Below are 27696 nucleotides of genomic sequence, written 5' to 3'. Positions count from 1 at the left end.
CACCACTTCCAAATATTTACTTTTAAGTCTGTTAAGAACAATGGTTGAGTGGTATTTCTGACCCGTCTGGTGAGTGGGTTACGTCCACTTTCAGTGCTACATACCATTTATACAGGTCTATTGAAGCAGATGGTCAGCAGAACAAACACAATATCACCATGTGCCTGGACAAGTTCATCTGCTTCTCAGCATTTTTCTGAGTTTGACAGAAAATGTACCGTTAAAATATCTAAATACAACCTGTCAATTATATCTTCACATGTAATCTCATTGGTCACAACAGTGAGTGTACAAAAGTTTAGTTATAACGCTCTATAGATGTTACTGAATGATTCATCAATACCTTTCCAGCAAACATTGAAATAAAGGGTCTAAATGCAATATGTGCAGTGTCGAAGTCTAAATTGTCACATGACCTGAGCCGTTGACTTCCTGGTTGCACCATGAGAAGAGGAAGGCTACATCAAAGCTCCCAAACAAGTTTGAACATGAAGATTTGTTGTACACATCAATAAGGTGATGAGTATTGATAGATGCAATTACTTAACTTTGTTCAGTGTGTTCATGGAATGAGCGAACATGTAACAGCAACACATCACGTAGCAGCCACTCAATGTATTTAGGTCGCCATGTGACGATCAGAAGAGTGACGAAAGGTGATTCAAGGTTGTTGGTGCCAAGGTTACAGAAAAAGCAGTTCTCTAATTGGACAAATCTTTTCCGTTTAAGTCATCTGTGCATAACTGATGTTTACTGGATTAACTTTTCACATTGAACCTGAAAACTGGATATTGATATTAAAGCCTGCATTTAGTCCAGGACCAACACAATTATTGTAGAAATATTGCATTATCTTAGATCATACCAGTATATAAGTTAAACCGTACAATATGTGAAGAGGTGCTCTCACACTTCTTAGGACAGCAAACATCTGTGTTCACTGGACAACAAATATACTATTTCCAAATACAACAGCACCAAAAGTTCAGTGTAGTAAAAGAAGCAGATTTAACAGCCTGTATGTACACATTTATTAATGCACAGCACATTAACAATTTCAGAAGAACAATTGCTTTGAGTGAGTGACGGGGATTCCTGGTCTCCTGCTGAACTCCAGAGTCACAGAGGAAAGTATTGATTAACCCCCGTCCTCTTCTGCTGCCCAGACAGACGTCTGGGTGGAAGACACACAGATGGTGAAGCTGACCGTAAAGTGCCAAAAATGTGAGAGACAGCGAGATCCTTCTTGTGGCACTGGCACCTCTGCGTCACTCAGCGTCAGTCTGTGGCACGCAGCGTCACACAGCGTCCCTCTCTGTCTCTCAGCGTCCCTCTCTGTCACTCAGCGTCCCTCTCTGTCACTCAGCGTCCCTCTCTGTCAGTTCAGCGGAAAGATTCAGCTGTGGCACGCGAGCATAGTTCGGCAATTGTCAAGAAGCTGCGGAGCTGAGGGGGCGGAGCCACATTTCCTGAGACATTTCCTGAGAACACCCGTTGTTGTTACGACAGATCAGCTTCCATAAATCATTTTTATGATTTTAGTTGAGTCACAGGAGCCCCCTGTTCTCTGTATGCATCCTTAGAGTAAGTACGTTGTACTTTTTTGTTTCTCATTCATTTTATTTCAGTATGATTTAGCTGGTTTTGCAACAAAATGGAACATAATACACTTTCTAAATTATTACTTTTATAGTCACTTACAACAATCGGCTACAATAATGAAAATAAATCATCCGTTTTAGAATCATTTAAAAGTATATATTAAAATTAAGACATAAAATGTCCAATCCAAAAATACATGTTTGAAAATATCTTCACTCTTCCTCTGCTTATATGTATATGTATGTCAGTAGGACATATGTTAACTGTTAACAGTTTACAGCATACTTAAATAAATATAAATAAATACAAAACACACGCACACTTTGTACACACACTGCAGCAATTCTTTTGCAGGAATATGAGCATATTTTCCCCCTCTGGCGAAATACAACACGTCTCATGCCTTATTTTATTTTACCAGTTGGTGGCGGTAATGCGCCAATTCGTTTGCCAACCGCCAGTACACCAAAAGGGAGGAGAAGAAGAAGCAATACGTGTTTTATTGATCCATTTCCTTCGTACAAGTCAGTCAATCAACTTCCTTTCTCCTAAAAGTATGCTGATTACTTCGACCTACTATACGTATCCACAGGTTATCCACGTAGATCGTTCCCTTTAACACGTTTTATAACACGATCCCAAACACGTATTGCTTTTCATCTACGAGCGGCGTGATTCAGTTCCGAGAAAGAAAAGAAAATTACGTTCAATATAGGATCACAAAATATTAAAAACGTGGCAGGAAATTGCTGATATTATGAATGTATAACACGTTAATCTCATCACTGCACTCTATTATTAAACAGCCTCCAGTAGACCTTGCTTCAGTTACCATAGTAACACAATCAGTGATACATTTTCAAAATAGTAAGACTTCTGACAGTCTGCCTCCACCTACAGCTCCAGAGATCAATCTTAGCGGTCACAAGACAGTTAACATGACAGCAACGAAGAAAGGAGAACACATTCATCTTGTTTTTGCTCTTGTCTTGTGAGATTCGGAATTGTTTGAATATTCTAGAGTCAAACTTTCTATATCTCAATGCCAATACAACTGAATAAATTGAATTTGGACCACAGTATTTGACCAACATTATATCTTCTCATCTTGGCCTTTAACTTCTTCTGTTTCACCAGTCAATTCAGGATTTAAGTGTGACAATTAAATCAATGACTCAGGTAAATTAGGCTTAGTGTTTGAAAAGAATGAACCAAACATCTCTCTATATTTTTCAATTGTCATTATTTATTGCTTCATGAAGTACACATGCTCACTTTTCTATTACATACAAATAACAAGTAAATACATGATGTATACAACTTGGTTGCAAATTAACCATCAACATCAAATATCTGTCACTCTGCATCACGCTCGGTCACTCTGCATCACGCTCGGTCACCCTGCGTCCCGCTCGGTCACCCTGCGTCCCGCTCGGTCACCCTGCGTCCCGCTCGGTCACCCTGCGTCCCGCTCGGTCACCCTGAGTCCCGCTCGGTCACCCTGAGTCCCGCTCGGTCACCCTGCGTCCCGCTCGGTCACCTTGCTTCAAGCTCCGTCACACTGCTTCACGCTCCGTCACTCTGCGTAACCCTCTGTCTTCCTGCGCAGATTGAAATACTTTTTTTACACTACCCTGATGACTCCGTCCTGGCAGCAGGACTGGGTCCTCCGCTCCTCACTCATAGTATTATTACAACGGGGTACGTAGCGCTGTCGCTCATGAGCACAACAACACAGGCACGGAAAGCTTCTTCTTCTCCTCCCTTTTGGTGTACTGGCGGTTGGCAAACGAATTGGCGCATTACCGCCACCAACTGGTAAAATAAAATAAGGCATGAGACGTGTTGTATTTCGCCAGAGGGGGAAAATATGCTCATATTCCTGCAAAAGAATTGCTGCAGTGTGTGTACAAAGTGTGCGTGTGTTTTGTATTTATTTATATTTATTTAAGTATGCTGTAAACTGTTAACAGTTAACATATGTCCTACTGACATACATATACATATAAGCAGAGGAAGAGTGAAGATATTTTCAAACATGTATTTTTGGATTGGACATTTTATGTCTTAATTTTAATATATACTTTTAAATGATTCTAAAACGGATGATTTATTTTCATTATTGTAGCCGATTGTTGTAAGTGACTATAAAAGTAATAATTTAGAAAGTGTATTATGTTCCATTTTGTTGCAAAACCAGCTAAATCATACTGAAATAAAATGAATGAGAAACAAAAAAGTACAACGTACTTACTCTAAGGATGCATACAGAGAACAGGGGGCTCCTGTGACTCAACTAAAATCATAAAAATGATTTATGGAAGCTGATCTGTCGTAACAACAACGGGTGTTCTCAGGAAATGTCTCAGGAAATGTGGCTCCGCCCCCTCAGCTCCGCAGCTTCTTGACAATTGCCGAACTATGCTCGCGTGCCACAGCTGAATCTTTCCGCTGAACTGACAGAGAGGGACGCTGAGTGACAGAGAGGGACGCTGAGTGACAGAGACGGACGCTGAGTGACAGAGAGGGACGCTGTGTGACGCTGCGTGCCACAGACTGACGCGTGCCACAAGAAGGATCTCGGCCCTGCTGAAAAATGTTGTGGCTGAGCACATAGTACGGACGACGAGGACAGATTCACATTTTCCTTGGCACAAAAAGAATTCCTCAAAAAAATTTTTTTAACAATACATAAGCATGGCAACACAATACTTAGTTTATCAGACATCTTTTAGTGCTCCTGAATATAAGATGCAAGAGGTTAGGATAAGTAAAAGAAGAGGGTTGATTTATGAGTACAAATGTAGTCCAAACCAAGTGACACAAATGTCAAAGAACTTGATGACAACTTAAGTAGCAGGACATGGCTCAATTTACTTTAACTTCTGTTTAAGAGCATCCAACTTCAGTTACAGATTAACAGACGAGACAGTATTTCTCATGTCAAAATGTTTGAATTTAGAGGGGAATCCACTGCAAGCATTCATGTAGTCGGGACGAAGCTGACTCAAGATCAGATAGATTTAAATGTAGAAGACATGAAGATCGATCAAACTCCCAAAAAGGTTTGAGATAAACAGTCATTCAAACTAAAATCTTAAAAATACTGTTAAGAGGAATGTGGGGCCGACAGACCCGAACACGTCTTGTTATAATTTGGGGAGTGGGCAATTTATAAAAATGCAACGTACAAAACTATTTAAAATGGCTTAAAATAAAAGCAGCCTGAGTCAGACTGTTCCTCTTCTAATCAGCTCTTTTTACATTTCTTTACAATCTTATGTACAATCAGGGATGTGAACAGCACAACAGAAAAAGCTAAAAATAACTGGGTTTAAAATACACGGAGAGGTCTGTGTGAAAAAGATGCCGTTGCTTGTGATCAAAACACGGCAAGAAAAAAAATGTAAAAATCCTGTTACGGTACTCAAAAAATCTTGGGGGACAAAAAAATAAATAAAAAATAGAGGACTCACATCCCTGTACAACAGTCCATCTGTAGAGGTCAAAATATAGATGATTCTTCTTGTGAATTCACAAAAAAATAAAAAGAGTCGGTGATGAAGGTAAAAGAAGGAGCGGCAGGTTCTACGTCGTCTTGCGGAAGCCTTTCAGGATGGGATAGATGTTTTCAAACGCTTCGTAGATCTCTCCTCTCACCTTGGCACCTTTAAAAACAAAACCAACACATTAATACGAGTTACACCGGCAGAGCCAAAAACATCGACAGAAGAAATCATGATAAGCATCGAACACCATGTTCCGGATTATCTTTTCCATTTATAATGAAAAGTTCTTTTGTAGGTTTTTGGGAATCTGATTATATATTTTTGAATAGGTTGGCAGATACATCATCATTTAACATATGTTTAACTCTAAAATAGTGATTTCAGTATACTAGTACAGCCCAATATGTTTGTATATAACTGACAGTATGCAGTACTATACCCATCAGCAGTGAGGATCAGGTCTTACCTGTGAGTACAACTTTCCCAGAGACAAAGATGAGCAGGACAATTCTAGGTTTGATCATTCTGTAAATCAGTCCTGGAAACAGCTCCGGTTCATAGCTGAAACAGACAAATCATTTTATAATAATCATTACAAGTATTACCTAAAAATAAATCCATTCTGTCCTACACGTCGACGTGAATAACACAAGCGTGACATTCTCACAACGCAGCCATCATGGGCTGGGGCTTTCAAAGAAGCAAAAATGATTGATTTTTAGCTGCAGACAATAGAACAAACAGAACATACCTGCTAAACTGCTGATGTGTGAGGACTAATCCTTCCAGACGAATGGGGAACTTCACATCACAGCTTCCCACCATGTTCTGAATCTTGAAGTCCAGGAACTTTGCAGGAAAACCGAGCTTCTGCACCACACGAGCGTATTTTCTGGCAGCTAACCTCGACTGCTCCTCACTAAAGACAGAAGCGAGGCGGATCATATGGAGAAAAAAAAAAAAAAATAGTTTTCAAGAGAGGAGATACAAGGCATGAAGGTAGAGTACATTGTATTCAAAGACAGGGCCAGGCGTATTATGATATTCAGCAAATAGCCAGTATGGTGACCTCTTGGCTCCAGTGCAGACCATCTTCCCAGAGCTGAAGATGAGAGCGGTGGTCCTGGGCTCTCGTATTCTCATGATGACCGCAGCAAAACGCTACAAACAGAGAGCGGGAATTACAGCCAGCAGTGCTTCCACATAATTGTAGTTGTGTGGGATGTTGAGCATAAATATATCAAGTAAGGTGGGGTGATAATTCATCTTTCAATGGAATCATATCGTAATAAAGTCGTATATCAAGATATCATTATACACAATAACATTATACACAATAATAAGCATTCTAACTAAATTGTTTTTGTATTGTGATTTCTGATTATAAAACCATGTGATTATTTCATTTGGTCAAAATGTGTGCCATAAAAAAGGTCAATAAAGACAAATTTAGCTGGACACAATCCAAAATAACCAATGGCAGCTGATAAAACCACACATGTAAACAAATAAACCAACAGGCAAGTTGACCTGCACTGCAATCTCACCTTTGGGTTGTACTCTGCATTCCTGGCTCTCAGGGCAATAGTCTTCAAGTCCAGCTTACAGCCCAGATTTACAGTCGATACTATGTTTCTAAAAGTAGAGTAAAAGAAAAGAACTGAGTAAAGACACAAGAAAACTGTTCAGTCAGGAACTCGGACAAGTTTGAGGAAATAATGGCAACTTTGGTAGTGAAAAAAAAAAAAAAGATACCCTCTCTGAAATGTCAGCGATATTCATGTTTCGGGTCTCAATAAATTCAAATTCACCGTGAGCACAATAACATAACATAATATAACATAACATAACGGTAAAAGTGTGTGTATTAGCTAGAATATTACAAAATGTGATCGATAAACTGATACTCTGACCATTCTTTCCATTGGATATGAAACGTACTGTAGTTGTGGTACTATTCCAGAGCTCTCCGAGGCTGGTGTGGACGGTGTGACGGGGGTCATGGGGGTCAGTGGCGTGCTGTAGAGCGGGGTGTTTCCCGGCAGCGCTGTGGTGGTCGAGCCTGCAACCGCCTGGGAATGATAAAGCTGAGGAGTCTGCCCCGACATTCCAGGAAGGCCTGGAGAACAAAGAACGTATGCTTCTACAACATGAACTGATAATAAACTTCCACTACGGTTCTGAGTTTCCCAGAACAAAGGAGGACACCATGAGCTCACTAGGCTTAGAGAGGGTGGAGAGGATTGTGGCAGTAGTGAGTGTTGTACCTGCGTTTGTCTGCTGTGCCTGTTGCTGCTGTTGTTGCCTCTGCTGTTCCTCCAGTATAGACAAACTATTAGTGTTCTGGACAGGCTGGGGGGTCAGGCCTGAGCCATATGGCATCATGGGACTGAATATCGACATGCCTGGAGTCATGGCACCCTGCACAAATGACACAACACCAACAAAAAAACACATGCATTTGGGACTGAGCAGGAAAGCCACATTAGAAGCCAATTATACTGACAAATCATACTGAAAAGAAAATGTCCATTGTCACAATATTTTTCACTTTGCCTCACTCATTTAGATACGTATTGTATTTATGTTAATATCATTGTTGTATGGGTTGATTTTGTAGGCTGCACAGCTATGGAAGTACCTGTGGAAGTGACAGTAGTACTCTGACCCTAAATTGAGTGCAGACTTAAAACCTATTTCAAAATCATTGTAGCCACATGTTTCAGTTTGCTTGCTATTTCAAAATATCCTATGAAATGAAGTGCCAATACCAGAAATAGATTTTAGTCAGGATGAGCATGCTGCATCTCGTAAACTTGAAAGATGTGGAGCTATGCCGTGGTTATGTTTGCAGCACCCAATTGCGGCTCACCTCGTAGACTTAATCTCAATCCTGTATGTGACATCATATGCTGGGTCTACAGCAGCTATATGAGAAGCACACTGAAACCTGCAGGATGATAGCTGATGTCTTCCAGCTGGTAACTTGATGTATAAACCAGAAAATACTTGAAACCAGTGTTACCTGAGGGGAGGCCTGCCCCTGGAAGGGAGGTACACTGTTGTTCTGGTCCATCTCTTCAGCTCCTCGCGTTAGTTCACTGCCACCCAAGAGCAGGAAGTAACTTCACACAGCAGGTGCCTCAAAGCTGTGCCTGTAGAGTCTATAATACAGTAGAAAAGCACCAACGACCACAGTGGACCAGGCTCTGCAGAAACGCCCTCTTCTCGTCTCTCCGACAGCTATGTTGTGCCTGAAAAGTCAGACAGAACCAGAATGTACTCCGACAAACAATTGATACATATTAATTACCATAGCACCGTGCATCAGCAAAGTTGAGCGAAGAACTTGCAAATGACCTGAGGCCACATTTGTGCAGTACCACCGGTGGCGCCAACGCACTCACTGCTGGCTCAACATCACATTTAGCTTTAATACACGTAACTTTAGCTCGTTCATTCATTCAGGGCCCAAATGCATTATGCGCCATTTATATGATAGCGTGTGCAAAATGCTGGTGACATTTCTATCTACACCCGAGAAACGTTCGTCTTCCAGCAGGATGTCTTGACAGCCTCCTAAATGAAACATATCAACACACTGGATAGCTGAAGTTAGCTGCAGAGCTAAGATTAGCAACACCAGCTAACATATTCTCGAACGTAACGTACAGTGACGTTGTGTTAAAATTAGTTGTAAATAACGTTGACATTTACATTTGCCAGGGCACCACAGTTAATTGTTCGCCAACTTACACTCACCCTCTTGCAGTTCAGACCAGCACAGGGACCGAGTTAATGCAGCTTCAGGTTTGTTTGATCCTCGCTCTTGTGCTTCGGCGCTCAGGAGCGTATTCGACTAACTACTTCCGGAAGAAGAAGCTTTAACTTCCAGAGTGTCACAGTTCAACGCAGTTAGAGCAAAGATGGCGTCGCTGAGTGACAAATCAGTTTGGGACGAGGTGGAAGATGGAATCGGCGAAGAAGTGTTAAAAATGTCCACAGATGAGATAGTTCAGCGGACTCGTCTCCTCGACAGCGAGATAAAGATAATGAAGAGCGAAGTGCTGCGAGTGACTCACGAGCTGCAGGCCATGAAGGATAAAATCAAAGAAAACACGGAGAAAATAAAAGTGAACAAAACTCTGCCGTACCTTGTGTCTAATGTGATCGAGCTGCTGGACGTGGACCCCAACGACCAGGAGGAGGACGGGGCGAATGTGGACCTGGACTCTCAGAGGAAAGGAAAGTGCGCCGTCATTAAGACCTCCACTCGACAGACCTACTTCCTGCCCGTGATCGGGCTGGTAGACGCCGAGAAGCTGAAGCCCGGAGACCTGGTGGGTGTCAACAAGGACTCCTACCTGATCCTGGAGACCTTGCCCACCGAGTATGACTCCAGAGTCAAGGCCATGGAGGTGGATGAGCGCCCCACAGAGCAGTACAGCGACATAGGAGGGCTGGACAAGCAGATCCAGGAGCTGGTGGAGGCCATCGTGTTGCCCATGAACCACAAGGAGAAGTTTGAAAACCTCGGCATCCAGCCACCCAAAGGAGTCCTGATGTACGGTCCACCTGGCACTGGGAAGACCCTCCTGGCCAGGGCCTGTGCCGCTCAGACCAAGGCCACTTTCCTGAAACTGGCCGGTCCACAGCTGGTCCAGATGTTTATAGGAGATGGCGCCAAGCTGGTGAGAGACGCCTTCGCTCTGGCCAAAGAGAAAGCCCCATCCATCATCTTCATCGATGAGCTGGACGCCATCGGGACCAAGAGGTTTGACAGCGAGAAGGCCGGAGACCGAGAGGTGCAGAGGACCATGCTGGAGCTGCTCAACCAGCTGGACGGATTTCAGCCCAACATGCAGGTCAAGGTAAAGATGCTGCCACCAAAATAACCTGTTTCATCACCTCATGTTTATTTACAGTGTCATTCTTGAGTCTATCAGAAGTTATTTTAAGTCAAAATGTTTGTTCTACTTGGAACAAAGTTAAGCACCAACTTTTTTTAATGTCTGTCTTTTTAGTCACCACTGTGGCATTACGTTACAGTATGAAGACGACAGTATAACTACATCCATTTTTATTTTCTAGGTGATTGCTGCCACCAACAGAGTAGACATCTTGGACCCTGCGCTGCTCCGTTCAGGTCGTCTGGACAGAAAGATTGAGTTCCCCATGCCAAACGAGGAGGCCAGAGCTCGCATCATGCAGATCCACTCCCGCAAGATGAACGTCAGCCCTGACGTCAACTACGAGGAGCTGGCTCGCTGCACAGACGACTTCAACGGAGCCCAGTGCAAAGCTGTGTGCGTGGAGGCCGGCATGATTGCGCTGCGCCGTGGGGCCACAGAGCTGAACCATGAAGACTACATGGAGGGAATCCTGGAGGTCCAGGCCAAGAAGAAGGCCAACCTTCAATACTACGCCTGAGGACACTGTCTGTGTCTGTGTTTGTTTGTGAGGGAGTCTTTGCTTATTAAAACAGTTGTTTGGTAAACACTTGTTACAGTTGCTGATTGACTTGGATTAATAAAAATAAATAAAATGTCAATGAGTGTTGTCTCTTCCTGAGCTGAGCATTTATAGGACAGTCTTTGTTTTCACTCTGAAGAATAATGGCACTGATGTGAAATTAATAATCAGATACGGGCAGTCTTTATTGGTCTGGAGCTTGTATTTGTTGTTATTTAGAAAAACATAAAGTAAAAAAAAAAAAAAGCTCATTTTCATCCACAGTCCTTGTTCCATTCAAGTGGGCCAGTTCCACGGTCCTGCTATGGACACTAGCTGTGTACCAAACCTATATTACATACTAATCATTGCACACTGTTTTAGCAGTTCCACAGAAATATAAACCTTCTTTACCATTTTATATCAACAGGACATGACACAATAGGAGGGAGGTGAAATGTAGATCAAACTGCAGCTTTGAAAAAATAATTAGACTTCACATGGATACATCAAAAATATATTTCCTGGGATTTAATACTTGTGTTCTGTTTCCAAGATTTTTATTTGGAGTTTCACCACCACCTAAAATGTAATAATACTGCATGTTTCAGTTTTGAGCAGCTCCCCCTTACGCATTGCATTGTGGGAGAATAGTACCATCAACAGCACTCAAAAATGTAAAGTATTTAGTATACATTCTGTCTGCTTTGAGTATACTTTAACATCTAGTGTGAATACAGCACATACTAAAAAAATGCCGTAGAACCCATATCTAGTCTGGATTCAGGACTTTTATCTTTTGTTTGACTTGTCTTAGCAGGAAATGCAGATTCATTCCACTAATGACAGCTTATCTTCAGTAAGTACCCCAGTAACTCATTCCAGTCAGCCCACTCGCACAATACCAGAGCAATACTGTACACCAGGTAAGTTTAGTGAGATAACCTGCTGTAACATGTGGTAATAACCAAATATACCTGAACATCTGGGGATGTGCGGGAATGGATGAATGTAGATCAATGGTCCACAATCCCGGTTCAGGGGCGGTTGTATTCAAACAGGTGGTTTATTGTTAATTTAAATCAGCTGGTACTTCAGCTCACAAGATGACCAGAGAACAATTCAGTTTGGCGCTTTCTTCCTAAGGACTAGAACAATGTCTAAGAGTCCTCAAAATTGATAACAAAATCTATGAAACCAATAAAGACAAACTAGTACTGGGTAAAAAGAAAGTTGAATGCCATAATTTCACTAAAAACTCTCATCATCTGACTCGGTTTGATTTGGCTGAAACACCAGAGAAGAGAGAAGATATTCTGAGGTTTCCACATCCTGCCGTAACTTCCCTGCTGCAGTTTGGGTTCACATCCATAGAATGTGATTGGTAGTAACTAAACCTCAGAAGCAACTAAGGGATAACATCATGAATCTTTATTACATTTAATGTAAATGGTTAGTGCAGTTTCTTCAATTTTATTTACCTCACATGTGGTTAAAGTGTAAAAATAAACCATCTCACATAGAAATGTGGTCAGGGCCCTGAGCCTGGCAATATTTACTAACCTTACTTTATCAACTCCAGCCTATCGTTCACAACATTGTAAAATAAAACTGAAGTATAACATATACCGTATGATAGAGCAGGTCAGTGTGGGATGTTCACGGTGCATACAAACTAACTCAGGAAACAATATCCTGAGCAAACATTGTCTTTCAAGAGGTACTTTAAAACTTCAACATGCCACATATTTAAGGGCAACAGTGTGAGTAGCATAAGCTACCCAAGATGGAGTATCCATGTGTGAAGGACATGCAATGAACAAGACCACCAACATTTTAAATTCTTTACATTTATTAAGAATGTAAAAAGAACAGCAGAGTATGTATCCTTCCAAAACATAATGAAAAATCCAAATAGAGTCTAGGCAGATTGAGTGAAGTCATTTGCTTCTTAAGAACAGGAGTGCTGATCTAGAATCAGGTTTCTGGACCACAAACACAAGGATGTAATAATAGAAGAAACAGAGCGATGACTGTGGAAATTGATGTAAATTGTGAGTGGATATAAAAAAATGGAAAATCCACTTCCCAGAATAAGCCTGATTTAAGAGGCCACTAAAAGCAAATTATGGATCAAAACTCCTATTTTAAGAAACTTGTTAAGGGGCAAAAACCAACAGGTGAATGTGGAAAGAACAGACCAAAGAGAAAAGCAGAGAAAGGGGAACATTTCCCTCCTCAATCCTTCCTCAGTGGTACAGTCTGCTCACTGATTCCCTCCTTAGTGATGATGCAGACCCGAAGAGCATCTCCGGTGTAGACGTCTCTCTCTGCGGCCGAGATGAAGACATCTTTGACCAGCTGAACGGCTTTTTCCTGAGTCAGGGGAACGTGCTGCACACCCTCCATGTTCTTGAAACCAATCTGTAGAAGGACGTGTTGGGAAGAGAGCCAAGACATGAATGTACCGTGTCCAAAGAAAGCAAACTCAACTGGCACACTACATTGTCTGCAACAACAGGTCAACACGTAGTGTGGTATTTACCTGGTTGTCCAGTAGTGGCTGTAGCATGGCACTTGCTGATCCTCCGGCCTTGTAGGTGTCTCTCTGGTAGGAGCCCACTGGGTCGAAACTGTACACCGCTCCCTTGCCTATTAGTACGAGTATTGCACATACAAACAGTCATTATAAAAACATAGTCAGCGCTTTATACAATTTCCATCATAGACGCCACAAAAACACACTTAGTGTGATACAATGAAGCGCAATATACGGAACAAGCTGGTTTTAGCGAGAGCCTAAATATGCAGTTTTTTAAAAAACGTCCAGAGTATATGCATACAAAAGTAATGCCTTTACTCATTACTTTTACTCCTCTTAATGTGTGCTGCATTGCTACACCTACCATGCTCATCCAGTCCTCCGATGATGTTGTAGACGTAGTAGGGGAAAAACCTCCTGCCGTACAGGATGGTAGACAGCATGGCTGCAATGGCGCCGCTGGTCATTGTCTTATTATTTGAGTGTTTGTACATCTGAGAAAAGGACAGGAACATTGGTTCAGGTGTTAGTAACAACTAACTGTGACATCTTCTGTGGGTCTCGTACGGCAGCAGAACTGACTACAGTGACACTTTAAGAGAGGTAACAAGGACGGCGTCCTTAGTGTTAATTAACTGTGGAGACAATGGACACAACTAGAGATAGCCTTTTCTTGTTTAAAGACAGCAAGACACTTTAGAATATCAGTCTCATGTCGACTGTCTTGGATACTCACTACAATCAACAGACAAGCAGCAGCAGGACAGTTAGCAGAGTCAGCAGAATAAGATCACTTTGAAAATGAGACTTAGGAGAGTGAAACCAAAAAAAACCCTGCTACACCAGCCCACCTGTAGTCTGGCATCAATGATTTTAGTCAGAGTCAAGCAGTCACCGTGGAAGCCGCTGCAGCCAATGACGGTTGTATCTGTCCTGTGAGGGGAAGCACAAAAATATGTGATTTTAGATCACCGTGTTGTTCACTTGGCCTTGATTCATGTAGCAATAACAGATTTTGATGATGCTTTCTTGAGAAGCACTACAGAAGGTTATTGAGCAGCAAGCAGGAACAAACTACACTCCCCATCGAAATAGAGAATTAGAGTGAGTTGAGCTGCAGTGACTTCAGTGGTTTCGCTCCATATTTACCTGGTAATAGCTTTCAAGAAATGTACAAATAACTATGAAAGTAGTAGGTAGAGGGCTCAGTTATTGTTAGAAAAGTTGACATGGTGCCTTTATACTCTCGACTTTGCTTTTGTTGACAGTGCACACTTACAGCTTGTAGCATTTTGGCGAGTCTCGGCTGTGGATTGAGTAGCCTTCACTCAGCCTGGTGTCTGAGGCTACGATGGCGAAGTCTTCACCAGCAACAGCTAGTACGGTTCTGAAAAAAACAAAACACACGACACAGTTCATTCATCGTATAAACCACACCATCAAAGAGGGAAATGTTCCGTCTGTTTCACCAGACACATGCTAACGGAAGCTAAGCGACTGTTTCGAAACTGAAACTGTAGCATCCGTTTCTTTCCTTTTATCTGAAGTGAGGATACTTTATGTTCTGAACAAAGACAGTCTGCTCTGTTCGCGTACGTTGCAACAACTTAACCTTTGTTTTGTTTTATATCGTCTGCTAAGCCGGCTAGCTAGTTAGCACAGCCTACTAAACGTTAGCTAGCAGGCTAACCAGGCAAAGGTTGAAATACCCCACTCACCCTCCGTTGAAGGAGTACGGAGAGAACCGGTGCTCCACCGGACCAGTATAGTGATAATCTCTCATCTTCCCAGGATCTGCCAATGTATGAGAGGAAAGCATATTTGTTGCAGGAAGCCAACGATGTTCAAGATTGAGTCTAGTAAAGTCGCTGTATCACTGCAATATGGCCTTCTCTTCTTCTACTGTCATCACACCCGCATGTTCACATGTGATCTGAGCGAGAGCGCCCCCACAGTCTGTGTGGTGTACAGCAGGACCTGAGACCAGATCTGATCTAGAGCAGATTTTTGTTTTTTGATGTCTCACATTCACTCTTTATAAATAGGTAATTTTGTGTCAGTTATAAAACTTGAATAGATATTTTAATATGCACCATCAGCAAAATCTAGATTTGCAGTTTGCTGGACTGGATGCGTTAAGATCAAAAATACCTGTAGGACATGTGATAACAATTTGTCTGTAATATAAATTCAATTACATGCACAATACCCCAATAACAATAAAACATTAGGTGTCAGAAAACATTTTTATAATTCTAATAATTCAAAAGGACCATTAAAAGGTATTGAAGGTTTGTCAAATGAATAAAATGTGAAAATATAAATTACTTTAAATATCAAAGTAATTTATATTCCGTTTCACTAAAGATTGTTTTGATCTTTGGCATCAAAACTGGGATTCAATTTAACATGGTACACAATATATTTGGGATGACCAGGAGTGTTTTAGTAGCTTTTATTAAAAAAAAAAAAAAAAAAAAAAAAACACACACACAATTCAGTGACTATGACATCATTACCAACAAATATGTCTTAAACAAACTGCTTACTGAAAGACAATTCAAAAAAAAAAAAAAAAAGTTATCCGATCATAGCTGATAGATGTTGAATTTCAATGTAATTACTGTGAGTAGTTACATTTTTGTATAATAATTAATAGTCAAGGGTTGACAACAACATTTATACATGTTAAGTGAGACATAACCTTTCAGTAACAAAGACTGACAAATAAATACCTGCTGCAGCCATGAGGTCGACCACAGCCAGCGTCCATTACATTTCATCACACAGAATCACAAGCATCGCGTCATCATTTAAGACAGTTTAAATAAGATTACTCTTTACTGGTGTGCCTCATTAAATACATGTTCATTTAAAGTACCAAAAATAGAAAAACAATACAAAAATGTTGTCATGAAAGTAACTCAGTGAGCTCTTGTTTCAGTAGTACCGGATGAAAAGCACCATTTGTTTAACTGAAACTAATTTCCCACAGCAGAAATGTTGAGACAGAAACTACGAGATGAATCAGATTAATTAAGTAGGAATGTACCGATGCCGTTAGTGGTTAGCAGATCACAGGATTTGATGCAGCACTTTTGGATGGATTTCACTGAAAGTTTGTCTCTTAACATCGTTTCTGAATGATGTCAATGTCTACCATTACAAAACAAGAGTTGCTATGCTACGGTTAATGCCTAATCTGGATTATGTTGAGTACATTTGAGGTATCGCAAACATTATTCAAAGTTTGATTTGGAGATGGCAAGTCAATTCTGTGTTTAACTGATTGTGATTCAAATTATAGGCCTTACTGATATCATCGAAGATCTCAGAGAGAAGATCAATACCTGTGTATTTACAGACCTGTCAATCAATAAAGACCAACAGCAGGTTAAGATGTTGCGTTTGCATTGTTGGTATTTGGTAGGAGGGATACACTTTTGTTTATTTTTGAGTCACAGTGATCTGATGTCATTTAAAATGGCTTCTGCAAATGAACAAATGCCACAATGTGCATGTGTGTAGAGTTTGGTCACGGTATTGTGGTCAATGACGCTGTCGATCATTTCTGAGCCGACTTGGACTTCTTGGGCGTTTTCGCTCCTCCCTTCTTCTTGGGTGTGGTGAAATCTTTGTCGCAAACCTCACACACCCAAAGGCCTGAGGAGACAGAGATAATTCACTCATCAAGATACAAGAGACAAACAAAAATACAATCCCACATTAAATAACAAAAACAAAAACAGATAAACTAAGTGAATGACTGTAACTGACATTTTCTGTGTACAAGTCTGCTTTTCTCTTGTAGTGTTCGTTGTCCAGTCACCGAGTGAAATGACAATCAAGACTGTACTTCAAGTGGTTGTGTATCGGTCTGCCCACACCACAGATTGACTGGATGCTTGTGTGTTGTGCCCGTCCACTCACCAGTAGGTATGGAGTCCATGCCCACGCAGAACGTGTGGTACCCTCGGTCACATTTGTCACAGAACATCATCTCGTCCTCATGGTGGGGCTGCTGACACACGGTGCACGTCTTACACTCCATACACTGCCATCGGTAGGTCTGGATCACACCCACCAGCTCCTTGCTCATGTCCAAGCAGGACGGATGGCCTAAAGTGTGCGGACACGGGGGCGCACACACATAAATACACAACGTATGCACACAGACATTCATCTAGAATCTACTCGCATCGATTGTAAAATACAATTGTTGGGACCATTTAAACATAAATACAGTTTTTTGATCAGAACTACCTAAAAACTAATAGCCATGAACAGCCTTTTCTCCATGTTTTCATAGCTGCCTGTACATTTGGGAATGTTTGACCCAGCAGATGAAGAACTTTGCAGACATTCCTATGAACCACTATGTTTTTGTCAATGCTCAGTCAGTCTAAATCATTTGAGAAGTGAATTATATCCACATTACTTTGAACTATACACATTTTACTGTCTTAATGTAAACACACTCTTTTATAAACCAGGCAGTTTACACACTTGCCTGAAAGTATAAAACTTGTTTATACACAATGAAATGAAGTTGACTGGTGGTACAATGGAAACCTCAACATTTCCTTTACTGATACTAAATAGCAATGATTAATTAGTCAATGATAATCATTTAAATCATCGTTGAATTGTAACTACCACTGAGGTTAAGCGAATGAGTCAGAGGGATAACAGATGTGTGATACCTGCTTATGTTATAGTAATCATTGTATCTGGGGAGAATCACTTCACAATGAATTCACCCGGCGTTAAAAGTGAACACATTTAGCTGATAGTGTGTCTGAAAACAAACAGGAAACGGTCCTTGAAGATGAACAGTGTTAACTTACCGCTGTTATCACATTGGGAGCAGTGAATGAGAGCCTCTGGCCGGCCCCTCTTGTTGGCCTCTTTGCCCTTCTGGCAAATGCCACATATAGCATTGGGAATGACCTTAGGCTGCAAGGGCAGAATAATGCTATAAAACACACGCGTATCCTGTAGTCATGGACAACATATTAGTTAAACACACGTTTAATGCATGGAGAAAAAAACAACCCCAAAAGGAGCATTTTTATCTTGACTAACGGAGGATTTTCTACTATTTGGGGGCACGCTATATGACTTATATGCTAATAATTTCACTTTATACACAAAATGCATCACATGGCATCAAAGCTGCTGTCCGACTTAGTCCGTTTAAAATGTTACCAACCTAATTCTTTGTTGTTTATTTAGTCTTTGTGGCAGGGAACATCCCCAGGTTACTGGGCCTCAGAGCACTAAACAGAAATCGTCACAATAAACTGTAAAAAGGTCAAGTACCAGGACATTAAAGTACATCTCAAGGTACAAATACAAGAACGGTGTTTGGTGTCTAACAGACCCTCTTGCATGCATGTGGCATCTGTAATCTACAGCAGGTTTATTGTCACTGTAGTCAAGTGATGGCTTACTTAGTAGCAGATTGAATTAAAAGATCAGAGTTTTCAGTTTAACAGAGCAGAAAGATAAGGAAACGAAGGGCCATTTAAATCAGGATGTCACAGAGATGAACGAGAAACATGAAAACATGAATTCCTCTTTAGGAAGCCTCATTAAAACATGAAAGATTGAGCAAGATTTTATAATGTCTCGTCTTTAAGAGCATAAAATAGCTTTGTGCTAAGGTACGTTTGTTTTAAGACAGTCCTTAGGACAAAGTACTGTCACCAAAAATAACCAAATCTGAACTACGAAATTAACTTTGCTTTCCAGTAACTCATGAAGTTAACAGTCCGTTTACTTTGAAAGCCTGAAGACAGTGACATCCTTCATTAAAATGTCCCCTCACAGGAAGTTAGCAGGTTACACTAAACAGCCACAGAGAGAAGACTATGGGTCAATAGAGGACATGGTTTGGAAATGATGGAAACTGAAGACTAGAAACAAAGCAGAGATCTAAACTAATAGACAGACAGCAGCAGGAGAGGGAAATAAGAAAAAAGTAGAGCAGTGTAGATTTCCATACATGCTCACTATGCAAACATAAAGTCTCATCAATATTTCTACTTTAAAATTCAACAGTTCATACCGTTGGCCTCGCTGCATCACTGAAATCTTTAGTGAAAGGATTCCCCCTGTTGCTGTTGACTCTTTACAACTGTAAAAATGTATTGGTGGCCGCAGCAAATGCTTCCATTACAAGCAGTGTGCAGCCAACACGTCTTTAAGTACGAGTCCGCTTGATGCCTGCACAGTCAAAACATGTCTTCAGTGGGAACATCCACACAGGAAAGTAGAACAGGAGCAGTTCATGAGGTTGAATCCCGTTTTATTCTAAATTATCTGAATTTGGTAAACACAAGAAATGCTGTATTTTATGCACATAAAAGACATAAATAAAAATAAAAAAACTGTCAGAGAACTCACTTTCAGGCGTGTTTGCTTTTATATGATCTGGTGGATAGTTTCTATGGAGCCATATAGCTCTGAACATTATGTATAATTCACACGGGCAAACATGCTGAGACACAATTAAGTGGGAGTGTTATAGATCTGCAGATCATATGGTTTAAACATCATGTTTGTAGCTTTATTATGATTTCTGTAATGTAAATAAGTGATGAGGTAATGCTAACCTCTTAGCTGTGTCTTAGCATATGCCTCGGCTAAATGCACATTATCTAGTGAAAGTCTACTCAACCTTGCAACTCGCAGTGATAACAATGGACCGCATCAATATCATTCAATATGTCTGACATACTAAGAATCAAACCAGCACTGCACATTCTCAGGAAGACGAAGAGCGATATCAAGGGAAACACTGTTAAAGAACGTAAGTCATGTGGTATTACTCTACACAGCTGCGCAACACATTGAACACAATATTCTTATCTCCTAAATGTCTCGTCTGTGGATAAGCTACAGAAAGGCTTTCAGAGGGATTCGTTTCATAGAATCGTTAACCTGAACAACATTAACATGTCCCGTTAATGTTGCAATATACATTTAACATGTTAACATGCAACATGTATCACATCGACACATTCTGAACAAAATACTGCTGCAGAGGCAATTAGTCGATCTAATTCCTTTGTGGTTCAGAATTCGTTTTTAATTCATGAGTCGTGTATGAAATACCACTCTGCTAATCACGAGGTCATTATTACCCACTGCACATACTGGAGACCAGAGCGAGGTAACGTTGACCGGCTAGCGACGTCTTGCTGTCACATGTGGAGAAACTGGTACATTTCAATTTTACAGGTATTGTACTTCGGCCGATTTACCAGCGCTACAAGATCATTGATCATAGTTGACTTCTGTATACAGCGTGTCCCTCAAATTAGAAATGCCTGAAAGTTATTACATCTCCATGTCCTATTGTGCCCGTGACAGAAACAGTACAGGGACATCATTTTACTGACTAATTCTAGTGAATTCTGGCTACCAACCTGCCATGCCATGTCTGCAAGCTCAAAAGCATATGCAAAATGATCTGATGACTTACGGTTGAGTCAAACTTAAAACACACTTAAACTGGTAACAGACACTAGAAAAGACCATGCCCACACCACAAAGCTGAGCTGAACTCAACTGGACCATCATACTCTCATGAACAATGATAGAGTATTAGAAAAATTAATCAAATATCAAGGTGTCAAGCACAGTGGGCTGTAGGGAACAAGTGGGACACTGAAATAATAATATTTCCCCATCTACAGTCCTTTGAACATTTAGATTAAAGTCAAGGTATTTATTTGAAACGCGCTGCCATGACTGGGTATAACGAAGGTAAGCTGATGTGGGGGTGGTCCAGCAGACTCACAACCCAGACAGACATCACACAGACCACTTCTAGCTCAGCTCAGCAACAGTGTGAACAAGGTCAGCATGTCCTCATCTCTCCAAGATGACATTATAAGGACAGCTGTTTGATAGGTATTGACAGATAAACAGTACATCACATGGTGTATAAAGAAAGCATATTATAATACCAATACACACTTTAAATATTAGGGTTAAGTGCATTCTACACTTCAGATAAACTGTTTAAATTCTCTAGTGTTAACATCAACTACTTCTTAAAAGCAACCACACATTGAATGTGGTTTATATTTTCTATATCAGAGTAACAAGACTTTTCTTTTCAAAAAAGGAAGAAGGAAAACTAGCAGCCAAAACATCCGCTTACTTGTCTAGGAAGTATCTTTTTTTTTTTGACAAGCGAGGACAGACAAGAGGTATATTGAAGACAATCAAAATGAAAAACTTTTAAAGTTAAAATTAGTCTTCGCTGAAAAAACAAAAAAAGTGAAAGTGCAGGGAAAAAGAAACATCCTTTAAAATGTTCTTATTGCTCACAGTCTGGTACAAAGAGGGGGAGGAGCCACCGGACCCCCAAAGTGTGACTGTGTGTATGTGTGTATATATATATATATATATATATATATATATATATATATATATATATATATATATATATATATATATATATATATATATATATATATATATATATATATATATATATATATATATATATATATATATATATATATATATATATATATATATATATATATATATATATATATATATATATATATATATATATATATATATATATATATATATATATATATATATATATATATATATATATATATATATGTGTTTGTGTGTGGGCCAGGTTGTCCCAGCTATAAAGCTGACCAACGGTAGAAGCTGGAGAACAAAGTGAAGAAAGCTAGGGAGGGGTGGCAGGATGAATGGAGTAAGGGAGTGGTAGTAGTAGAAAGAGGAGGAGGGGGGGGGGGTAGAAAAGTGCTGCTGCTGTTGTTGGAGAAGAGTTCAGGTGCTTTTGTCCTCTACCTTGTACCCTGGGGTGACTTTGTGGGAGACAGATTGGCGCTGGCTGCCGTCTTTTCCCGGCGTGGATGTCCTGTCTTTGGCTTTGGGCTTGTGGCCCGGTCTCCCTCCTCCCTCTTGGCTCTCCACGTCTGACGGGTTTCCTGAAGAACTGTCCTGTAGACGAACAGAAGAGGAAGGAGAAAGAGTGAAGGACAAGGGGGCTTAAGAGTGATGAACAATAATGTATTTCCATGTAGATATCCAAGTCAGGATTAGTAGGAATAAATCATGCAAAACAGACGTCTACAATTAAGCATCTGCACCAGTAACTCAAGATGGACGTGTGATCGGACTCATATGGGCTACTAGAGTATACTGTACACAGCCGAATGTCTTACAGATGAGTTCTTGTTCTTTTTGTCACCCTTGGCCTCCTCAGCGTCATCCGAGTCTGGTTCGGAGTCCAGTGCAGGGAGCTCTGGGTCCAGTGGAGGCTCAAACAGAGCTGTGTTTAATGGCAAGTACCGCAGCTCATTGGGAGAGTACCTGCCATGCACAACACAATGTTGCATCAGGGCAAAACATTCAGCACAGTAATGTGTAATATATATATATATATATATATATATATATATATATATATATATATATATATATATATATATATATATATATATATAAAAATAAACAAAAAAAGAGGCAAATTATACGTAAAAACATTTAGCGAAGTGTGAACTGTACCTTTTGTAGTAGTCTTGGAACTGTCCCGGTATGAGAGCCACGGGGTAAGGCCCTGTCTTCGTCAGCTCTGGAGCCAGCACCTTGAACCTGCCCTGGGGCACCTGGATAATCTGAGGCAACACAAAACACAATTCATGTAAAAAAATAAAAATAAAATATTTTTTCTGAATTGACATTTCCACAGGCATAGAAATCACTCCATCCCCAAAAATGTTTTTTGTTGTCCAGGCATGTTGTCCCTCTTTCTGATTTCAGCAGACATGTGGCTGTATTTCATCATCAAAATACGGCTTAGTGTTTCATAAACATCTTTATCTTTTAGACCGTCAACCCATCAAATCACAGCCTTTTGAATTACCTTGTTGTTGAAATGTGCTATACAAATAAACTTGCCTTGCCTTTCATTCCTCAATAATGAACACGCAGCCAATTGACAGCAACATTTCTGAATGAATAATATCAGTTCACAAAATGATCATGTTTTCTATGTTGGACTTACATGTGTCTGTAGGTCAAAGTAAGCTCTCCTCTCCTCCATTCGCTCCCTGTTGAAGTTACTATTGAACTCTGCCGCTTTCTTAGCGGCCTTCTTGATGTACTCAGGAACCTTGCTGGCCTCCACCTTCTGAGGGTTCTGCTGCTGCATTTGCTACAAAAGACAACAGACAAAGAGCGTAAGAGATGTGTTCGCACATGTATCATCAGCCTTCTTTTAGGATGTGTACTCACAGCGTACTCTTTAGCTATTCTCTGCCGCTCCCTCTCCTGCAGTATGACTGAATACTCAGAGTGTTTGATGGGATACTCCTTGATCATCAGATCTATCACCTCGTCACTCCGCAGAGCGGTCAGACCTAAAATTAAACAAAAGATACACTGACACACACACACTTGGACTGCATCACGGTACCGGCCTATTTGCACTCTAAATGCACTGTGTGTAGAGAATATTTCTCTCTGGTCTGAGAGAGTTAGGTGTAGTTTCCTACCCAGAGTACACTGTGTTTCAGTGATGACGTTCTGTTCACGCAGGTAAAGCTTCTCTTTGTGAGACAAGTCTCTTCTCTCCATATCTACAGAGTGACAAGGAAACACCATCACTAGCCAAGGGAGAGCTTCCTTCTTCATCTGGTCAGAACATTAGCAGCAGTATGACAGCAGACAAACAACTATGCAATAATGTTTTATAGTCTTGAGTCAATCGTATTTTACGAGATAATGTACCACTTAAACTGTTAACCGTTTCAGATGTTTACTTCGGTCTTACCAGGGTACTTCCTCTTGAAGGACGTGATTCCCAGATACTCGCTGACCTGCTCCTGCAGCATGTAATACTCTCCTGTGTCGTCTGGAGGCCACTTGTACTCTGTCAGGTTCTCTGCTGGGAAATATGTCGGGCTGGAAGGCGGGTTGAGAGAGAACAGGGGTTGAGGATTTAAAAACATTGGCGTGTCTCTTTATGAGCACTGAGAAGACGATAGGAAGCTGAGAGAGACCAAGAGGTTCTCAGCTAGGACAAACCAAAATGCTATGAGGAAATTGTATTTTTTAAATAATGTATGTATTAGGGCAGGGATTCCCAAAGTGGGGTGCGCGCACCCCTGGGGGTGCGCGAGCTGCCTCTAGGGGGTGCGCGAGAGGAAAAGTGTAATGGCGGTCTGATGGTGTAACAATATTAAATATTTAAAAAAAATGTAATTTTAATTTAAAAACTGTCAGGTGGGACATCTGAAGCTATCAGTCGTAAAAGAGGAGAGGGACAGAGAGAGAGAGAGGAATCGGAGGCGAGGGGAACGGAGAGGTGCAGCACAGACAAATCGGGAGCACATCGGCCCATCGCGGAGTCAAGGTGAAAAAGAGGAAACGAGAGAGAGCATCAGACTGGGAAAAAAAGAGGAAATATGATGAAAAGTATCTGTGTCTGGGCTTCACTTGGATTGGCAACGCAGATTCCCCAAAGCCACAGTGCGTGGTGTGCAGTGAGGTTCTGGCTAACAGTCTGAAGCTCTTATTTACGTCACCACCTGAACACCAAGCATGCCAGTGCAAGTCAAAAGCCCCTTACATCGTTTATATCGAAATTGGAGGAGTTACAAAACAGCCCAAAACAGCTGCAGTGTCATTCATGTGTTGGTCTATAAATGACGCACTACGGGCTTCATATCTGGTTACAGAATAGCGAGAAAGGGGCTACCGCACACAATCGCCGAAGACGTGAGCTTGCCAGCTGCCAGAGAGATGGTGGAATGTATGATTGGGGAGAAAGAAGCAAAAAAGTTGGACATGATCCCGGTGTCCAACAACACTGTGTCGCGCCGCATCGATGCTTTGTCCGAAGACATCCTGGCTTCATTAGTCGGTCATTAATTGTAAATTAAATGTGATAATCTGCCTCTGAGCCTGTGCGTGTGTGCTCGCATCCGTATTGCTCTTTAAAAGTGACGCCTTGTGTCACTGAAAGATATTGAAACTTTGTTGCAGTGTTTCAGGGCGTTTTCACACCTTCAGTTCATTTGCTTTGTTCCGATTCAGGGATTAATATGATACAATGTTGCAGTTGCTCCTTTGTTCGGTTTGTGTAACACTGCAACATTTAACAGCGGACTAAATCTTGTAAACAAATGCCACGCGCGAGCAAACTGTTCTCTCATTGGTCCGATTCTTATGCGGCTATGAAGGCTTAAAAGGCTCTGTTGCTTTTTTTTTTTTTTTTATTAAGGGGGGGGGGGGGGGTGCGCGAACCCAGTCGGGATGTAGAAGGGGGTGCGCGGCCTAAAAAGTTTGGGAACCGCTGTATTAGGGGAACACATGAGACTGAGGCTGGCTACAGTTACTTCTTTGGCTTTTAACACATACATTATACATGATGATTATATGAATGAACAATGAAACTGTGTGATTTTTATTACCAGAGGTCTTGACTGGAGGTGTCACAGCTTCGAGAGCTGTCTCCTGAACCCATTCTCCTTCTTTTGGGTGGCTGGCTGCCATCATTGGACTCTTCTTCTGTTACATCCTCCTACAGAGGAAAAATTAAAACACAATGATTGACATATATTCAACAATAATTGTATGTGATGTTGGCAAAATTCACAGGGTCCTTATTAATAAAGCCAGGATCAAAATCTGTCATATTGTTTCTGAAACCTCTTTATCCTTGGACCTACAGCCCACACAAGCACAGGCCTTAATTCCTCAGCAATTGACAGCAATAACCTGTACAGTTCAGCAGAGTGCATCATTCGCTCTGCTGAGAAGGTGATTGGCTGAAATCTGCCGTCCGTCCAGGACTTGTTCTCTTCAAGAACCCTGAAGCGAGCAAGAAGGATTGTAGCTGACCCCTTTCACCCTGGACATGAACTGTTTGTGCCCCTTCCATCTGGTAGGAGGCTGAGGCCCATCAGGACCAAGACCTCACGCCACATAAACAGTTTCTTCCCGTCGGCAGTCGGGCTCATTAACAGAGCCCGGGACCCCCACTGACTCTGTCATCCCCAGGACAATTTCCCTCCGGTCACTCCCCCGCACATCCCTTCTATCACACTGGACACTTTCACACTACACCGCTTGTGCACTCTACTTCACTTTATTTATATTTCACTTTATCTTATATTTCACTTTATTATATTTTACTTTACCTTATATTTTCTGTAAATTGAATTTGTTCTACTTTGCATTGTTGCTCGTTGTTGATTGTTGTTAAATGTTACGCACCTCCCGTCATGTCAAATTCCTTGTATGTTCAACATAAGATGGCAATAAACGGTTTCTGATTCTGAGTTGGTGGCGTTAGTCACAGTTGCAGGAATTTACACACATTCCAGGCGGCAGCAGGTAAAGATTGAAAGCACAGAGACATTATTGAAACATCTTCTTCCATCCGCATGCAAGCACATTAGTCAGCCATATGTTAAAGGCTTTGTATGTTGAGCTCAGATTGTATATAACAGGTTGAACTACAAGTAATACACATGCTTATTCAAACATTTTGACCTCAGCCGTCAATGAAAATGGCATCATTCCTAAAAATGTGTATTTTAGACTTGATCGTTTTTTCCTTAAGTATTTTGTTCCAAAAGCATCAATAAAGATTTGAATACTTCAAAAACAACAGTAGTTTACATTAATGTGTTTAATTTTGGAGATTTGGGTCTTGTCTGTAGTGTTCTCCTTGCACAGCAGAATGGATGAATGGAGGATATATGTGGCTACCCACATGGAACACATTTGCGGCAGTACCAAGCAAAACAAATGCATGAGCGTGCATATAGAGGTGGTAACAGGGGAGGCAAAGGCATAGAAAAGGTTAACGTATCATATCAATACAATTTTACTGCGTGTGTCTCCTGTGGGCATGAATCACAGAAATGCATGTTACTCAACACGACACAGAAACAGCAAACGAGCCCTATATCCTTCAGGACACACTTGAAAACAAAAGGGTGATGCGCGCGTCGCCATCAGTTGACGGTCATGGACGCAAGTAGCCGTTAGCGGAGCAATACACCGCGCATAGCTCCGTGAACCGAGCTACTTATTATTCGTGTTGTTGTTGTTTGCGTAATATAAATGTTACCTTTATGGATTGTGCTCCAGGAGTAGCGGGGTTGCTGTCGCAGGGCGGTCTGACGGGGAGCACAGCAGCCATATTTCTCTAAATAAAGCCTGCAGCTAGGCTAGCCCACTAGCCACTTCTTCTTCTTCTTCTTCTTCTTCTTGAGAGGTGTTGTGGTCGTTGGCAAACGTGCATAACCGCCGCCTTCTGGGCTGGAGTGTAGGTTGTGCTTGTAATAGTTTTGGTGTCTCAATTCTACACACAATAATTACATACTTTGTTGATTTGAATATTATTTTAAGGATATGATTATTACAAACGAAATGTAATTGCATTGAAAGGCGTTTGTGTAAGAAGCCTCAAACACCACCACCCGGAGGCAGTCTTCAATCATTACCATGCTCGGCTTGGCTTTTATTTTGAAAAAAAAGAAAAGAGACTCAACCACGTACGGGAAGTCGGAG

General features: G+C 41.1%; 5 protein-coding genes across 5 annotated transcripts in view; 2 read left to right on the top strand and 3 right to left on the bottom strand.

Moving 5' to 3' along the window:
* Positions 1-420, top strand: part of pdcd2 (programmed cell death 2) — a 3764-nt gene extending 3344 nt beyond the window's left edge. The window contains exon 8 of the mRNA XM_079294167.1: positions 1-420. This exon is cut by the window's left edge and continues 455 nt beyond it. The gene's annotated coding sequence lies outside the window, so the exon portion shown is untranslated.
* A 1937-nt stretch (positions 421-2357) lies between these two features.
* tbp (TATA box binding protein) lies at positions 2358-8953 on the bottom strand. The gene is given in 9 exon segments (XM_079292646.1): positions 2358-5270; positions 5578-5672; positions 5863-6030; positions 6181-6272; positions 6659-6746; positions 7053-7387; positions 7389-7532; positions 8137-8365; positions 8874-8953. Coding segments are annotated over 8 exon segments (1053 nt in total). The 5' UTR covers positions 8188-8365; positions 8874-8953; the 3' UTR covers positions 2358-5190.
* Positions 8954-9018: 65 nt separating this feature from the next.
* psmc3 (proteasome 26S subunit, ATPase 3) lies at positions 9019-10655 on the top strand. The gene is made up of 2 exons (XM_079285250.1): positions 9019-9982; positions 10203-10655. Exons 1-2 carry the CDS (start codon positions 9038-9040, stop codon positions 10539-10541), a joined length of 1284 nt encoding a protein of 427 aa, XP_079141376.1. The 5' UTR covers positions 9019-9037; the 3' UTR covers positions 10542-10655.
* A 1741-nt stretch (positions 10656-12396) lies between these two features.
* Positions 12397-14993, bottom strand: psmb1 (proteasome 20S subunit beta 1). Its single transcript, XM_079289529.1, has 6 exons — positions 14823-14993; positions 14384-14491; positions 13956-14037; positions 13469-13598; positions 13108-13214; positions 12397-12986 (listed from the first exon to the last, which is right to left on the bottom strand). The coding sequence occupies exons 1-6, from the start codon at positions 14921-14923 to the stop codon at positions 12801-12803; spliced, it is 714 nt and encodes a 237-aa protein (XP_079145655.1). The 5' UTR covers positions 14924-14993; the 3' UTR covers positions 12397-12800.
* Positions 14994-15601: 608 nt separating this feature from the next.
* Positions 15602-27380, bottom strand: phf10 (PHD finger protein 10). Its single transcript, XM_079293944.1, has 12 exons — positions 27254-27380; positions 25587-25696; positions 23945-24075; positions 23667-23750; positions 23407-23531; positions 23177-23326; positions 22678-22787; positions 22335-22482; positions 21958-22110; positions 17952-18060; positions 17035-17223; positions 15602-16767 (listed from the first exon to the last, which is right to left on the bottom strand). Exons 1-12 carry the CDS (start codon positions 27323-27325, stop codon positions 16670-16672), a joined length of 1479 nt encoding a protein of 492 aa, XP_079150070.1. The 5' UTR covers positions 27326-27380; the 3' UTR covers positions 15602-16669.
* Positions 27381-27696: the final 316 nt, after the last annotated feature.

The sequence above is a fragment of the Melanostigma gelatinosum genome, assembly GCF_949748355.1.
Source record: "Melanostigma gelatinosum genome assembly, chromosome: 2".
Taxonomy (NCBI): domain Eukaryota; kingdom Metazoa; phylum Chordata; class Actinopteri; order Perciformes; family Zoarcidae; genus Melanostigma; species Melanostigma gelatinosum.
Note: the sequence above shows the minus strand (reverse complement) of the source record. Positions and strands in the feature narration are given on the sequence as shown.

Bases quoted from the DNA above. Each gene is read 5' to 3' on its own strand.
- psmc3 (XM_079285250.1), top strand. From the start codon at position 9,038: ATGGCGTCGCTGAGTGACAAATCAGTTTGGGACGAGGTGGAAGATGGA. The intron at 9,983-10,202 runs GTAAAGATGCTG...TTTATTTTCTAG, and splicing joins AGCCCAACATGCAGGTCAAG to GTGATTGCTGCCACCAACAG.
- phf10 (XM_079293944.1), bottom strand. From the start codon at position 27,325: ATGGCTGCTGTGCTCCCCGTCAGACCGCCCTGCGACAGCAACCCCGCT. The intron at 23,327-23,406 runs GTGAGTACACAT...TGTCTTTTGTAG, and splicing joins GAATAGCTAAAGAGTACGCT to CAAATGCAGCAGCAGAACCC. The intron at 17,224-17,951 runs GTAAGTTAACAC...CGCACACTTTAG, and splicing joins CTCCCAATGTGATAACAGCG to GCCATCCGTCCTGCTTGGAC.
- psmb1 (XM_079289529.1), bottom strand. From the start codon at position 14,923: ATGCTTTCCTCTCATACATTGGCAGATCCTGGGAAGATGAGAGATTAT. The intron at 14,038-14,383 runs GTAAGTGTGCAC...TTCCCCTCACAG, and splicing joins TCGCCAAAATGCTACAAGCT to GACAGATACAACCGTCATTG. The intron at 12,987-13,107 runs GTAAATACCACA...GTCCTTCTACAG, and splicing joins AGCCACTACTGGACAACCAG to ATTGGTTTCAAGAACATGGA.